Source organism: Saccopteryx leptura, chromosome 2, assembly GCF_036850995.1.
Source record: "Saccopteryx leptura isolate mSacLep1 chromosome 2, mSacLep1_pri_phased_curated, whole genome shotgun sequence".
NCBI classification, from domain to species: domain Eukaryota; kingdom Metazoa; phylum Chordata; class Mammalia; order Chiroptera; family Emballonuridae; genus Saccopteryx; species Saccopteryx leptura.
In genome coordinates, this window is record NC_089504.1 from 343,364,194 (window position 1) to 343,379,181 (window position 14,988).

A 14,988-nucleotide genomic window follows, 5' to 3' on the forward strand; every position below is an offset into this window, starting at 1 on the left:
GCCATTCTATTCCTAAATTTGGTCCTAACGGCTGTCCGTTTTTGTGAAATTTAGAACGGCACTGCTTTGCCCAATGATATCCTTTTTGACAGCGTGGACACAAAGTCTTAGGCAATGGGACATTATTATTAGCATTATTAATTATGGGAGCTGTCCCTTGCACTCCTGGGCCTGCTTGCCCACTCTTGTTAGGGCATTGTCGGCTAAAGTGGCCCGTTTGATTACAAGTAAAGCAAGTAAGACTTCCCTTAGAGGAAGCTTCATTGACAGAAGGCATTTTTCCTTGATACATAGTCTTAATAAATTGAGGATACGTTTCTCCTTTTAAAGCTGCAGCAATAGTTACTCCCTGAACAAAAGCAGGATTTACATCCTGACAGGCTTTGATGAAATTCCCCATTGTTCCTTCTCTCCTCACTGACCACAACATGGCCTGGCAAGTAAAATCAGCATCTTCATAAGCCAACTGTTTAATTATAATATCTCCTGCTGCCTCATTTGAAATAACTCTTCTTACTGCTTGAATCAACCGAGCAACAAACTCCTCATAAGGTTCATCTCCTTTCTGTTTTACTCCTACCACAGTAACATCTCCACCAGACGAAGCTGGCAACTTTCTCCAAGCTGATATAACACAACCATTCACTTGTATCAAAGCTGGTTTAGAAAGTTTTAACTGTTCACTAACATCAGCAAATTCTCCTTCTCCCGTAATCATTTCTCTAATCACAGGATTATGTGTCCTCCTGTTCCTAACTGCCTGTTGTTTAGCTTGCTCCTCATATTCAGCTCTCCAAAGGAGATAATTTCCTCCAGATAAACAAGCTTTAGCCACTTGTTCCCAATCATAAGGAGTCATCCAATTATGAGAAACTGTTTCCACCAAAGACATAGTATAAGGAGAGGTGGGTCCATATTGACTGCAAGCCATTTTCAACTCTTTCAATAATTTATAAGAAAGCGGCTCCCATGTAGGATCCTCCTCATCAAATTCACCAGCCACAGCCACAGGGAAACATAATGCCAAATCAGTTTCCCCTTGGTCGCAAGAAGCTTGAATTGCCTTCTGCAACCCTGTTAACCCTGATGATTTTTTCTTTTCATTAACATCTGGTGATTGTACTGGTAGAGGCAAAGACATTTTAACAGCCTTATTTTCATCCTTTTTGTCAGTCTTGGAGGGATATAATATGGGCAAGACTGTTTTTGACTTCCAATCCTCATTATCCCTATTATATTTAGCTGCCTCATCTTCTAATTCAGCCTCATCTTTTGGAGATAAAAGATTCTCACTATCATCCTGATGTTTACTTAATTTTAAAGAGGCCATAGCATGATTTGTAGTATCTTGAGACTGCCTTTTACTTCTAATTAACGGAGTCTCTTCTTTTGGAGGAGCAGTTGCCTTAGAAAGTTTATGCATCTCATGTTCTGGATTTAAGGCATCTTTAATCAAGCTCCATAAAGCAAATGTATCAACTGGAACCTTTTCTGGTCCATGTGCCTCATAATAAAGTTTTAAATCTTCTCCAACTTGAACCCATTTCTCAAAATCAAGCGTTCCCTCATCTGGAAACCATGGAGAACATTTTTGTACGAATTTCATAAAACGAGCTACTTGTTTAGTGGAAACATTAACTCCTTTTTTGGAAAGTGTATACTTAATGACTTTTATAAAGAGTCTTCTTTCTTTAGACTCAGTATGGCCCATGACTTCTCAAAATCTTAAGTTCTGAAATTCTCCACCTATCCTCACCCTGTCTTTCTTACAGGGGGGTCTGCAGCACCCTGAGTGGAGTCCTAGCCGTCCCGAGACAACGAGGGGGGATTACCTGTAGGTCCCTGTATCGGGCGCCAAATGCCGGGGTCCAGCCCCGGGGGGGATCCAGGGGTCCCACAGGAAGAGACGGCGTCGGCGAAATCGAGTGAGAGAGCCGAATTCTTTTCTTTCTCTTTATTCTCTAGTTAGCATTTACTGCCAGGCATCTCTGCTCAATGCTAGTATAGCTCCCTTTTTATACACACACACTGAGTTACAATTACATGGTGTTAATCATTGCTTCTGTTTCACTATGTTTACAAGTTTCTGGATAACAGTTAATTTATATCTATAAATTACAAACCAGGTAGCAAATCATTCAAAATACAAAATAACTTGAATAGTGATAACAACATCGGTAAAAGCTTTTAAGGTATTAGTACTAAAAGTTAACTAACTTTACTGCTGTTGTGAGTTAAGGGGCAGAGAGAGATTAGCAGACGAGATTATTAAGGACTAACAATGGACAACCGTTTGCTCAGATAAATGGCTTTGAGTTTAAGCAGTGTCCTACTTTTTCTCACAAGATTCTAAAAGGCTTGCCTATAAAGAAATTGACAGAACATTAAGAATAGCTTTCATCCAAAGATATACAGAGTGCACTTGCAAGATAGCCTAGTAGCAACATAAGACATTAATTGTTATTACTTCTATGGATTTTCCTACATTTCTCTCATTATTAAAGAATTTTTTGAAAGTATGTAAATCTTATGAGAACATCTCATTGAGAAAGCCTAGCAATTGCCTTTAGTCAAAAGACAATTCTCTTAGTAAAACATTCTTTTCTTGCTGACTGCGCTTTCATCCTAGGCCACACAATGGGCCATTTTATTATACCTTACCTAAGATACTATTGTCTAGTCAAATATTACTTATTTATTATATTTAAACACTAGTTAAGTTCTACCTCTATTCTTCTCAGAGTGTATCACTATCTGCAGATCAAATAAGCAAGAAGAAAGGAATGTTTCTTTACTCTATCACATGAAAAGTCTAGGAGGAAAAATGTTGAATTAAGTGAAGGCCGAGAGGTGCTCTGTACACAGCCACTGCCTCCTACCTAGTCACAAGTCACAATCTATTCTTTCTAACATGATTAAGAAGGAATTCTCCTACAAACTTAACCCTTTATGAGGGATATCATAGCCAGCCTCTTATGTCTATGAGCCCAGTTCAAGGGGCTTACAGGCTTTTCTGTGGAACTCACACCCTCTGTCTCATTTCCAAAGAAATTACTACAAATCTACAGGGAAAGTACGGTACTATTATCCCTGTGCCACAAATAATAGCACACACCCAGAAAAAGGGGGGATATAAGGCCAGATTAATTCAAAAGATTAAAGGGGGAAGTATCGTGCCTTTCCTTGCGGTGACTTTGTCAACCCGCAGCTGTTGGTCTTACTGCGGTGACTCTATCTTCTTTTGCTGTGACTTTGTCAACCAGCAGTTGTGGATCTTCTTCTGCTGTGACCTAGTTAGCCAGCATTAGTGGATCGGCTCCCGACAGCCCACACCCAGGCTTTTAAAATAAATTTTCCTTTTGGAATACACCAGCCTTGTGTTTTCAGTTCTGCTCTCCCCAGTGCCCACCCATAGACCAGGGAAGGGGCTTAGCACGTCTGCTATCTCATACGGGATAAGGCAGTCCAAACCTGGTGTTCTCTCCAGGTCTGACCTAGTTGGGGGTTTACACCGACCTGCTAGTTGCCAATAGAAGCTGAAAGGAGGCTTTCCCTTTCCCCAGGGGACCAGCCACCTACAGCTTTAACCTAACACACATCAAATCTCAGGGAACATAGGAAAGGCAGGCCAAGACCAAACCCCTACAGGTGACTCTTAGAACCCCTTACTTTGTACTTAACAGAAGCAGAGGATTTCCTCTGGCTTGAGTATGTACACCATTTATTGAACCCTTACTAGATGCTAGAACCAGCGGCACATTTAAATCTCACAAACCTGAAATAGATGTCATTTCTATTTTACAGATGAATCTTGGGAAGTGTAGCAATATACCTAAAGTTAACAGGTTGGAGTTAGGATTGGAGCCCAGGTCTGTCTGCACTCAAAGACTAATTTTCTTCATTACATCAAGTTATGGCTCAGGGTTTCTCATGTCCTGAACCCACTGTTCCCTCCTCTAGTTTTCAGTTTTGCAGCAACAAGGAGAGCCCCTTGAGCCCCCATGGGCAGAGGGAAAGGCTGAACTGTTACTAGAACAGCTCCGTAGCTCCAGAACTAGTGAACGAGAACCTTGTTTCCCAGCGGAAGGGGAGGGTGATACCCGCGAGACCGGAAGTTGCATGTCGCACCTCCGCACCGCCCTCCCTGACCGGATTGAGGCTGCAGCGGACTGCCCTTTCCCAAGATGGCGGCGAAGGTGGGTTCACGACGTTGGATCCTGCAGTTGCTCATGCAGTTGGGCTCGGTGTTGCTCACACGCTGCCCCTTCTGGGGCTGCTTCAGCCAGCTTATGCTGTACGCCGAGAGGGCAGAGGCGCGCCGGTGAGTGGGCCCCCGCGGTGGGAGGCGGTACGGCATACCCCAGAAATGGTGGTGCGGTGACGTGGGGAAGAAGTTGGGGCCCCTGGGCTGGGAGGAATTGGGATCTCGGACTTTTTAGGGACTCTGGTCCGGAGCAAGGTGGGCATCGAGCATAATGTGGGGCTCCTGGCTATGAGAGAGGGCTCGCTCCCGTTTGCGGGAGAAGTGGAGCTGGCATGGAACTCAAGGGGTCTCAGGGCTCTCTCCCACCCCTTTCTGACCTCGTTGCTTACCTGCTCCCGGTTTACAGGAAGCCCGACATCCCCGTACCCTATCTGTACTTCGACATGGGGGCGGCCGTGCTTTGCGCTAGCTTCATGTCTTTTGGAGTGAAGCGGCGCTGGTTCGCGCTAGGGGCCGCACTACAGCTGGCTATTAGCACCTACGCCGCCTACATCGGGGGCTATGTCCACTACGGGGACTGGCTGAAGGTGAGCGCCTTGGCCCTGGGCAGGCCTTTGCTATGGTGATGGGGTGAGCCTAAGGCGTGTGGAGATTATTACGACTGCAAGAATGGAAGGACTTTAGAGACCACACAAGTCTTTTCTTTCAAATTGTGGAAACTGAGGTCCAGAGATGGGAAACAGACTTAACCAATGTCAGCATTACAGGTGGAACCAGAACCCAGGTCACCTGGTGTCCAGAAAGAACCCTTTAAACCATTAGTTTAATAATCTCAGACTCAGGGCAAAAGGAACCTTGGTCTAAAGATCTGATTTTATGAAATTTAAGCAATCCTAGTACAGCATTTAAGCCTGTAAATGACAGAAACTGTGCCAGGCATTGTGGGCTTGGAGATAGGCTGTTTGCTGGGTAGGGGAGGCAGATGTGTGAGCCACTACAGGACAGTGAGATCACTGGGTTTTTTATGGAATAGATTATACTATGTAGCAGAAAGAAAATTGGGATTCTAGTTTGCAGGCCTAGGCGCGGGAAGGACACAACACTTGGTATCTGGGTTTTGCCACTTACTTTCTGTAGGATCTTGGACAATTTTATTAACTGCTCTGGGCCACTTCTGATAAAAAGAATTATCTATCTCTGCTGTACCTGCCTACCACACTTGGAAATGGTAAGAGGGTTCATCAGATGGAAGGGGATGTATAGAGAGGACAGTTCTGTGCTCTGGGCAGTCAGGAGATATGTGGCAGGTGCAGTTCCTGACTGGGGTCCCCTTGCCTTGGCCTAGGTCCGCATGTACTCACGTACAGTTGCCATCATCGGTGGCTTTCTCGTGCTGGCTAGCGGTGCTGGGGAGCTCTACCGTCGGAAACCCCGCAGTCGTTCCCTCCAGTCTACCGGCCAGGTCTTCCTGGGCATCTACCTCATCTGTGTGGTAGGTTGGGGGGACTGTTGGCTGAAGGTGCTTGATTAGGAATAAACTGTGAGCCCATGTTTGGCAGTACCCAGGGAGGTGGGCAGAAGAAGACCTTGCATGTAGGTTCTGATGGCCTGGCTCTGGTCAGTATTTTTCCAATAGTATTGCCACCTGGGGGATAAAAGGTTGGATTGGCCATTCAAACTCTAGCCTTAGAGCCAGGAGAACAAGATGAATTGTACCTGTCATGGCTCCAGTTCCCAGAGAGGTTCAGGACCCAGCTGGGGCTCTGCCACTTAGAACTGATGAGGGCTGCCTAGGGTAGCAGTTATGGTCCTCCCTGGTGTCCTTACTGGAGGCCAGTGTGGATGGGGATGTGAACAGGGCCCAGTCTCCTTGGCTTCATCTTAGTTACTGGGCACCATATTCCATGTACAGAACTCTGGATTTAGAGGTGAGAGCCCAGTCTGGTTATCAAGACATACCTCCTATCTTCTGAGCTCCCAGAGCGAGGAGAGATATAGGCCCTAATTTCATAGAGCTCCCTAGTGTGAGGGGGAAGATGCAAGCCCTACTTTCAGAGAGCCTCAAGTCTGAGAGAGGAGTCAGAAGCTCACCTTGCAGAGGCTGACTTATGGGTGCCATCTCAGGCGTGGTCTTCCGACAAGTCCCTTAACCTAAGAAGATGGTGTGTCTCTAGGCCTACTCACTGCAGCACAGCAAGGAGGACCGGCTTGCGTATATGAACCGTCTCCCAGGGGGGGAGCTCATGATCCAGCTGTTCTTCGTGCTGTATGGCATCCTGGCCCTGGCCTTCCTGTCTGGCTACTACGTGACCCTGGCCGCTCAGATCCTGGCTGTACTGCTGCCCCCGGTCATGCTGCTCATTGATGGCAATGTTGCCTACTGGCACAACACACGGCGCGTTGAGTTCTGGAACCAGATGAAGCTCCTTGGAGAGAGTGTGGGCATCTTTGGGGCCACTGTCATCCTGGCCACTGATGGCTGAGTTGCACAGGGATAAGTTGAAACGGGTGCAGGGAACCACTGAGGGCCACTCTACCTTCCTCATTGCTGGCCCATTCATGTTTATGCTTTTCCATCAGTTTGTTTGATTCTTTGCTCTGTGTGTATGTGTATGTGTTGTTGGTAAGAGGCAGGTCTGTTCCCTAATTTCTGGGTTCAGCCCTTGATGGGGGGGAACCCCTAATGATGATGCTTTGTAGGGGTTTTTTTCCTGTTAGGAGGAGAGCTGAGTCCAGCTGCTCCCCTGGGTCTCATGTCCCAGAGAAGAGAGTAAGGCAGAGCTAGGGTAGGAAGGAGTACTGAGAGTGGGAGACCGAGGAAGTAAGACTAAGAATCAGAAATGAGCAAAAGTGAAAAATTCCTTCTGAACCTGGCAGATGCAGCTAGGCTTTGCATTGCTTTTCGGAGACTGAGTATACGTGTTGACATGTGGATCGGGCCCAGGAGGAGCAGAGGGGCTAGTCTCCACAGAAGCCACGTGGATTCTCAGGATATTGCCAGAGGCAGAAATAACACTAGCTGTCATAACCTTGAGATCAGAGCAGCCCCCAGTATACTCAGTTGTGAAGGGGCGGGGCAGGCAGTGGCCAGCTTCTTGCCTCCTGCCTTCTGTTCCCAGCTCCATGGTTGTCCTGGTGGTGGTGAGTGCCCTCCCAAACACCAGACCACACAGTCCTCCAAAAATAAACATTTTATATAGACATTTGGCTTTGCTTCTTTTGTTCTTCCCACAGGGCACTTTGCCATTGGCTGTGATTGATCTGGGGTTTCTTGAAAGACCTTATCCAGTTAGCCCCATCTTGGTCCTCCCGTGATCTTTTTCCTATTGAGAGTTCCCACAGTCCTTTGGCTTTCTTCAAGGATCTCCTAATCCTCCCTGTAGTATATTCTTTTGACTTCTCAACTCAACCCCTCTTGTAGCTTATTTTTCCTCCTCATTTGGTGTCAGCTGTTTTTGAAGAGATCCTTGGTGAGGGGCAACTAGAGGAAGGGAACTAACATTAAGTGTCCACAATGAAGCCGAGGATTTTACATTTTGTAGATGAAAAAAAAGGAGAGCCTGACCGGGCGGTGGCACAGTGGATAGAGCGTCGGACTGGGATGCGGAAGACACAGGTTCGAGACCCTGAGGTCGCCAGCTTGAGCACGGGCTCATCTGGTTTGAGCAAAAAGCTCACCAGCTTGAGCCCAAGGTCGCTGGCTCCAACAAGGGGTTACTCAGTCTGCTGAAGGCCCACGGTCAAGGCACATATGAGAAAGCAACCAATGAACAATTAAGATGTTGTAATGCACAACGAAAACTAATGATTGATGCTTCTCATCTCTCCATTCCTGTCTGTCTGTCTCTGTCTATCCCTTTCTGTCTGACTCTGTCTCTGTAAAAAGAAAAATAAATAAATAAATAAATAAATAAATAAATTGGGGAAAAAAAAGGAGACTTAGAGAAGGTAAGCATCTTGCATCAAGCATAGGGCAAACCCAGCCACAGAGCTGGATTCCAGGTCAGGTCTGTCTAATACCTATGCCCAGATGTATACTATCATCACCCCTCTACTGAGGGAAGACAGGCTGCTCTTGGGGGTTTGGCTCTCTCAGCTCCTGGTATGCTATGGTGGCCTCTTTTTATTTTTTATTTTTTGTATTCTTCTGAAGTTGGAAACAGGAAGGCAGTCAGACAGACTCCCACATGCGCCCGACCGGGATCCACCCAGCATGCCCATCAGGGGGTGATGCTCTGTCCATCTGGGGTGTTGCTCTGTTGCAACCAGAGCCATTCTAGTGCCTGAGGCAGAGGCCGTAGAGCCATCCTTAGCGCCCGGGCCCCCTTTGCTCTAATGGAGCCTCGGCTGCAGGAGGGGAAGAGAGAGACAGAGAGGAAGGAGAGGGGGGGGTGGAGAAGCAGATGAGCGCTTCTCCTGTGTGCCCTGGCTGGGAATCGAACCTGGGACTCCCGCACGCCAGGCCGACGCTCTACCACTGAGCCAACCGGCCAGGGCTATGGCGGCCTCTTAATTGACCCTCTCCTACTTGTCCATGCACCTCCTGGAAGAAAGCCCCAGCAGCCATTATGGTACCTGGCACGTCATAGGAGTCAAAAATGTTCAGGGAAACGTCCAGCTTTGGGATACTCCCTGTCTGCGCCCACAAAGTTGGAGACATAACCTCTAGGGGACTGAGAGGGGAAGACCCAAGTCGGCATGGTTCTGAGTCTGCCTGAAAGGGAGCTGGGGCTACTGTTGGTCTGGTCTGTGGAATGGAAGGTGTTTCCTAACTAGGAATAGGGGAGCCCCTCGGGGGCTGCATTGAGGGACATGGTGAGAGCATTCATCCTGGGGTCCTTCCAGCTCATTTAGCTTCTCTATTCTCTCTAGGAGTCCCCTGGTTCCTCAGCCCTCAAGATCTTGCTCCCAGACAGCCACTGCTCATTTTCTTTCAAGTGTAAGCTGACTCTCAGACAAGTATTTGCATTTTAATCAAGGCCTCCTGAAAAGTTGCAAGACCCAAAGGAATTAAAATAAGTGGTGGACTATCAGACAGATAGGCATATTTTGGGCAACGAGACTCAAAACAGCACAGAGGCCACAGAAATTGACTACGTTTAAGGTTAGCCTTGAGTAGAGCCCTTGAAGGAAAGCCCTCCCCTGCCCCCCCAAATCCCTAGACTGGAAATTGAAGGCCATCTGGTTGTGACTTTGGAACGGGCAGGGATATTAGGTGGACCTTTCTCCTTCCTGTGCTTGTCCTACTTCACCCGCCCGCCTCTGGGCAGAGTAGAGTAGGGGCTGCTTCCTCCTCTGCAGATCACTCAGCCAACACACCTGGTCCAGCTTGTGGCCGCCTGAAGTCGCCTCCAGCAGACATGGCTTTTGGTCCACCCTGGCTGTCCCAGGGCCTGCAGTGCTGGTCATGGGGATCAGCTGCCTGGGTCAGAAGCTGGCTTGCAAAAGGAGTCTGGCAGCCCCTTGGCATGATTGACCAGCTCATAGGAGTCTCGGATATCGGCCAGGCCAAACCAGAAGAAGATCCACTGCTTGTTGGAAAAGCTTCCATCACTGTGTTTGAAGTACCTGGTCGGGATGGTGGTGGGAGCTTTAGTGCAAGACCAGTGCTCATTTCTCACTGGTTCATTAATTGAGGACCTCCTACATGCTAGACACCCTGCTAGGACCTGCTGTCTGTTACCTGATTTTATTCTCACAGGAGCAACTAGGAGCCTGGTGGTGGTATGCTTTCACAGAGAAGCAGCTGAGGCTCAGAGAAGTTAGGAAGTTTGCCAAGGTCACACAGCTATGGTTAGAATGAGGTCACCCCCTTGTTCTTTCCACACACTGCCTTGGCATTGCAGCCAGGGAAGGGGTTCCTGTTCACCACTTGGTGGCCACAGAGCAGGTAATGGGTAGTGGGGAGTGAGGGGATAGTTGCTGAGGAAGAGAGGAGAGGGGGTTCTCCTGGAGATGAAGTGGGCCTGAGGTCAGAGTGGGCAATGGGGCCTGGAGTAGAGCCTGAACAATCAGGATTTCTTGGGACCCTGGGAGAGTAGGGGCAGGGTGCATTTGCATCAAGGAATCCACTGTTGCAGGGCTGGGGCAGAGGCGGGGGTGGGGGTGGGTGGTTGGTGGTGGTGAGTGTTCTGTGTGGTCAGCCTCTGAGGAAACCTCAGGCTACGTGTATGGTCCTGGGCAATGTCGGCTACCGTGGGCAGGGCCTTTCCCTGGGGAAGGACAGCTAGGGAAAGAAGATTGCCTAGCCTTCCTGCTGAGCGACCCCCGGGGGTGGGGGTGGGGTGGCCAGGTCTGGAGAGAAGGGGGCGGTGCCCCGCCCAGAGTTGGGAGGGGTAGTGCTTACCAGGGATTGATGGGGTTAGTTACTCGGGAGCGCCAGAAAAGCGTATGCAGGTCCCGACGCAGACACTCCCACAGCATCTGGCCGGAGCCTTGGCCCTGGCGGCTGGAGCTCACCACAAACTTGTCCAGATAAGGGGTGCCCCCCAGTACGGGCTCCGTGGTCAGAATGGCGGCAGCATTGTATCTGGTGAAGAACGGGAGAGGCAGACTCGGACTTCTTGGTCCCAAGTACCCGGCTCTTTCCCTTGATCCCTGCCCTCTGGGGCCGGCAGGCTCACCCCTCAGAGACGTAGACGGAGTGCAGCCGCGGGCGTAGCGAGGTTAAGTAGTCGTCGCGGAGCTTCTTGCCGAAGCTGGTGTTGACAAGATTCACCAGGCGGCCCTTGTCCAGGCTGTCCAGGCTGCACACTCGCAGCATCCGCTCCACGTTCTTGAACAGGGTCCCGGACCCTGAGGGTGGGATGGAGGAAGAGCGGTTAGTTTAGCTCAAAACCTAGGTCCTATCCATTCCTCTGTTTGAGCGGTCTGGTGGGGGTTCCAGATAGGGTGGGGCTGGTGGAACAATTACCCTCTTTGAGAGATCTCCAGTGAACTTCTTTCTATGGTATATATAGATTTTGAGTGATGTTGCACTCAGGGTGGATGTATTTCCCAGGCAGTTCGTCCTTGAAGTTCAGCCCACCACCTGTAGTCCCACCTACTTACCCTAGTCCCGCCCCGTACTCCCCAAACCCAGTAGTACTCTCCTAGTCTGTTCCATTCCACTTGGTTCCGGCCCCCCAAGCTCTACCCTCAATAGTTCCTCCCACTCCAAGTCACGCCCATCCATCTAGTTCCTCCCACGTTCCAGCCCAGCGTGGCGCACCTTGTTCAGCTCTGCTGGATTCAGCAAGAGCTGGAAGCCTCGACTGGGGAGTTCCTCTTTGGCCTCCTTACTGGCAGAGGCCACTTCTGCTTACCCCATCCTGCGCGCCGTTCTCACTCCTCGAACCCAGGCCCCACCCGTCCCCTGCCCTTACTTACCCTTGTTGCTGAAGAGCTCGGTGAGCAGTGCGCTGGCATTGGTGATGGCCGCTGAGGAGTAGCGAGGCAGGCGGCTGAGCACGTCCACGATGCGCCGAATCTGCTGCCGTTCCTTGGTGCTCACCCACTCCGCATTGGTCACGAGGTCCAGATCAGTGGGCAGGTTCACGTTACTCAGGACCTGCGTCCAGGGCTAGGGGTTGAGCCTCCGGCCTGCCCCACGGACCTCTCCTTGCTGATCCCTTTACCCTTGACTCCTCCCAGAGCCCTCGTCCAGAGAGGGCTCAGATCTGGGCACCACCAGCACTCCATTCCTGACCCACTCGGCTTGAGAGGGGCTCAGCTAGGCCAAGAGTTGTGAGGAGTGAGGCCTGAAAAGAGGGGACACACCTTGTGACTGCTGTCGCGCAGGCCGCCTGAGGTGTTGAGGAAGATGATTTTGATAGGCTGCAGCTCCTTGGCCAGCGCTGCGGTCACCTCCGTAGAGTCCAGGAGCACGGAGCGGCGCGCAGTCGTCTCCCCAATGGGGCACAGGATGGGGATGCTGCCCGACTCCAGGCACCACTGTAGCAGGTCAGTCTCCACGGAGACAATGCCCCCGTAGCTGTGGGCCAGACGTCGTGTTCAAGAGGGCCTCCTTCAGGCCTCCTGGGCTGGGGTAGGGCAGACAGAGTCGCATGATCTGAATACTTCGAGAGAGGCAGAGCCGGCACTAACCTGGCATGGGGTGCTGGCTCAGCGGCGCCCAGCACCGACCCACCACCAAAAAATGGCACAGCTGTGGCTGCATTGTGCCGCAGTGCGTCCACCAGCACCTTGCAACTCTGGGCAAGCTGTGCCTTGGCCTCCCAGAAGGAAAGACAGCCGGAGGGCGCCGTGGGAGCCGGCAACCCCAGAACCACCAAGGGCTTCATGTCCATGCGATGCAGGAAGGCCAGTGCGAAGGCCAGGCTGGATACACCCTGCTGGCACTTGAGCACCTCCTCCTCCACCTGCGAAGAAGTGGACGTTCAGAAAGTATGCCACTGACTCTGACTCCTGCTGCACCCTCTTTCTCCTACAGCCTGGCCCTCAGGGCCCTCTGGGTGCCCCCACCCTGCCTAGTAGCTGTTAGGCCCCATTTCTGGCCCACCTGCTCTGCCCTTTGCCCTGTTGGGTCTTGCTATCCTCTTATCTCACAGTAGTGTTCCTCCCTGCGACCTTGGACTCTAGGACACCTTGGGGGGAGGGGTGACGCAAGTGGCTCCTGTTCAGGCTCCCCACTTGCCATCTGAATCTCTAACTGTGCCCATGGTAAGAGGCCTTCTCCAGCGAATCACACTTGGCGGATTATCGTCCCAGGTTCCACAATCAGGCTGGGTGCCAGACTTTTGCAAGAGCTGTCTTGCCCAGTCCCGGGCACTGGTCCGGGATCCATCGAGCTCTTTGCTGGTTCTGCTGTGCATGCAGTCTGCTGCTGTTCCTGCCTGCCTAGCGACATGTCGCCCTACAATCCCCATACCCTCGCTGTGACATGGCAGACGCCAGGCTCCTCTCACCTCGATGACCGCGAAGGGTTTGTCCGCGGAGTGGTGGTAGGTCTGGAACTGCGTGAGCCAGTGGTGCGCCTCCCCGGGACTGGCTCCGCACTGATTCAAGAAGGCCTGGATGTCCCGCTGCACCAGCGAACGGCCGCTTGGGGACCCCGGGGGTGCAAGGGGTGCGGGGGGTGGTATCCATGGCGGCTCCTTGGCTTCAGGCGAGTCCGTATCATTCTCGGTACCCACGGCCTCTTCTAGTGCCGGCTGGGCGGGCACCCTGGCGGTGCTGAGTCGGCGCCCCGGGCTGGCGCCCCTCGCTGCGCATCGGCGGGTGCCGCTGCTCAGCTTTCGGGTGCCCCCAGTGCCTCTGGGACTGCACAGCCTTCCAGCAGCAGCGGTGGCATGCACAGCCCAGGCCAGCCGCATCATCGCCATAACAACCAAAATAACTCGCCCCCCACCCCCCACAAGTAACCTTCGGTTCAGAGCTCTGGGATCTGGGGGCCTTTTAACCTGCCGCGAGGAGGGGTTGGACTGGACCTGCCCTGGAGGCTTGCGGCAGGGGGCTCAGAGTCGCCTCTGGTAGCGTTTGAAGAGGGTCAGACCATGGGTCAGTGGGCGGGGCCCACAGGATCCCCCGCCCCTGCTGGGGGGGTTATGGATTCCATTAGCAAGGGTCACATGGCTGAGATAAAGGGTGATGGCATCTTTAATCTGCTGCCAAGGCCGGTTCCAGGAAGGGCTCAGCGGGCTGGGGGTGACTTTGGTGGCCTGCCGTGTCGATTCTTGAATGATTAAAGGGGAGTCTGACTAAGGCAAGAGGGAGATCAAGTGGCAGTTACTTACCCCCACCCCGGACTGTGGGAGGGTACTGGAAGGAGAGGTGGGGGCTGAGTGAAAGGAGGGTGGAGGAGTGCCAGCCCTCCCAGAGGGAGGGAATGGCTCTGTCCTGTCGTCCGAGATCAAAGAAGATTGGAATCATGAAGTTATTAGTGTTTGCTAACCCCTGGCCACTGAGTACCACCTTGAAGAATTTTGTCATATCTTCAAATCACCCCTTATTAGCATTAAATTTTTTCTTTAAACTTTTTTTTTTCCTCTTTAAACTTTTTAAACTTAAAATTTATTGACAATATGGATGGACCTTGAGAACATTATATTGAGTGTAAAAAGTAAATCAGAAAAAGCTAAGAACTGTATGATTTCACACATAGGTGGGATATAAAACTGAGATTCATGGACATAGATAGAAGTGAAATGGTTACCAGGGGGAAGGGGATGTGGGGGATGGGGATGGGAGAAGAGATGGGGAAAAGGTGTAAAGGACAAATATAAAATGACAGAAAATGATTTGACTTTGGGTGATGGGCACACAACATAATCAACAGTGCAAATGCTACAGAAATGTTTACCTGAAACCTATGTACTCTTATTGATCAATGTCACTGTGTTTAAATTAATTTTCTAAATAAAATAAATTTTTTAAAATCCATATCAGGACTGTAACTAGAAGGCTAGAAAGAAAGCCTTAAGAATACAGCAAGAGCCTGGCCCTGGCTGGTTGGCTCAGCGGTAGAGCGTCGGCCTGGCGTGCGGGGGACCCGGGTTCGATTCCCGGCCAGGGCACATAGGAGAAGCGCCCATTTGCTTCTCCACACCCCCCTCCTTCCTCTCTGTCTCTCTCTTCCCCTCTCACAGCCAAGGCTCCATTGGAGCAAAGATGGCCCAGGCGCTGGGGATGGCTCCTTGGCCTCTGCCCCAGGCGCTAGAGTGGCTCTGGTCACGGCAGAGCGACGCCCCGGAGGGGCAGAGCGATGCCCCGGAGGGGCAGAGCATCGCCCCCTGGTGGGCAGAGCATTGCCCCTGGTGGGCGTGCCGGGTGGATCCCGGTCAGGC

At 51.1% G+C, this 14,988-nt stretch overlaps 2 protein-coding genes across 2 annotated transcripts; one reads left to right on the forward strand and one right to left on the reverse strand.

The window, feature by feature from the left end:
• The first annotated feature begins 4,153 nt into the window (after positions 1–4,153).
• On the forward strand, positions 4,154–7,407 carry TMEM101 (transmembrane protein 101). The gene is made up of 4 exons (XM_066364027.1): positions 4,154–4,321; positions 4,611–4,791; positions 5,550–5,696; positions 6,379–7,407. The coding sequence occupies exons 1-4, from the start codon at positions 4,185–4,187 to the stop codon at positions 6,685–6,687; spliced, it is 774 nt and encodes a 257-aa protein (XP_066220124.1). The 5' UTR covers positions 4,154–4,184; the 3' UTR covers positions 6,688–7,407.
• Positions 7,408–9,289: 1,882 nt separating this feature from the next.
• On the reverse strand, positions 9,290–14,349 carry NAGS (N-acetylglutamate synthase). The gene is made up of 7 exons (XM_066364026.1): positions 13,111–14,349; positions 12,290–12,564; positions 11,963–12,176; positions 11,573–11,753; positions 10,828–10,999; positions 10,551–10,733; positions 9,290–9,772 (listed from the first exon to the last, which is right to left on the reverse strand). Exons 1-7 carry the CDS (start codon positions 13,525–13,527, stop codon positions 9,619–9,621), a joined length of 1,596 nt encoding a protein of 531 aa, XP_066220123.1. The 5' UTR covers positions 13,528–14,349; the 3' UTR covers positions 9,290–9,618.
• Between the last annotated feature and the right edge of the window lie 639 nt (positions 14,350–14,988).